The sequence below is a fragment of the Fukomys damarensis genome, unplaced genomic scaffold, assembly GCF_012274545.1.
Source record: "Fukomys damarensis isolate Sample0158 unplaced genomic scaffold, DMR_v1.0_HiC HiC_scaffold_37, whole genome shotgun sequence".
In the NCBI taxonomy this organism is placed as follows: Eukaryota; Metazoa; Chordata; class Mammalia; order Rodentia; family Bathyergidae; genus Fukomys; species Fukomys damarensis.
In genome coordinates this window covers 9,253,882-9,254,572 of record NW_022900949.1, presented here as the reverse complement: position 1 = coordinate 9,254,572, position 691 = coordinate 9,253,882, and the positions used below count along the sequence as shown (strand labels likewise).

Here is a 691-nt window from a genome sequence, read left to right as displayed (position 1 = left end):
CGCGGGGGCCCCGAGGACAGCAGCCTGGGCGCGCTCCGCGGGCTGTCGGTGGCGGCCAGCGGCCTGGTGGTGCTGGAGAACCTGCTGGTGCTGGTGGCCATCACCACGCACATGCGCTCGCGGCGCTGGGTCTACTACTGCCTGGTCAACATCACGCTGAGCGACCTGCTCACCGGCGTCGCCTACCTGGCCAACGTCCTGCTCTCGGGCGCCCACACCTTCCTCCTGGCGCCCGCGCAGTGGTTCCTGCGCGAGGGGCTGCTCTTCATGGCGCTGGCCGCCTCCACCTTCAGCCTGCTCCTCACGGCCGGCGAGCTGCCGGGCCACCAAGCGGGGCCGCGTGTACGGCTTCATCGGCCTGTGCTGGCTGCTGGCCGGGCTGCTGGGGCTGCTGCCGCTGCTGGGCTGGAACTGCGTGTGCGCCTTCGAGCGCTGCTCCAGCCTGCTGCCGCTGTACGCCAAGGACTACATCCTCTTCTGCATGGTGCTCTTCGCCTGCGTGCTGGCCGCCATCCTGGCCCTGTACAGCGCCATCTTCCGGGTGGTCCGGGCCAACGGGCAGAAGGCCCAGCGCCCCTCTGCCCGCTCCAAGTCCCGCCGGCTGCTGGAAACGGTCCTCATGATCCTGGTGGCCTTCGTGGTGTGCTGGGGGCCGCTCCTGGGCCTGCTGCTGGCCGACGTCTTCGGCTCC

General features: G+C 70.8%; 1 protein-coding gene across 1 annotated transcript in view; it reads left to right on the top strand.

Moving 5' to 3' along the window:
* The window catches only part of S1pr4 (sphingosine-1-phosphate receptor 4), a 5,911-nt gene that overhangs the window by 4,359 nt on the left and 861 nt on the right, over positions 1 to 691 (top strand). The window contains 2 exon segments of the mRNA XM_033759618.1: positions 4 to 314; positions 316 to 691. The exon segment at positions 316 to 691 is cut by the window's right edge and continues 21 nt beyond it. Coding sequence (XP_033615509.1) covers positions 4 to 314; positions 316 to 691 — 687 coding nt within the window.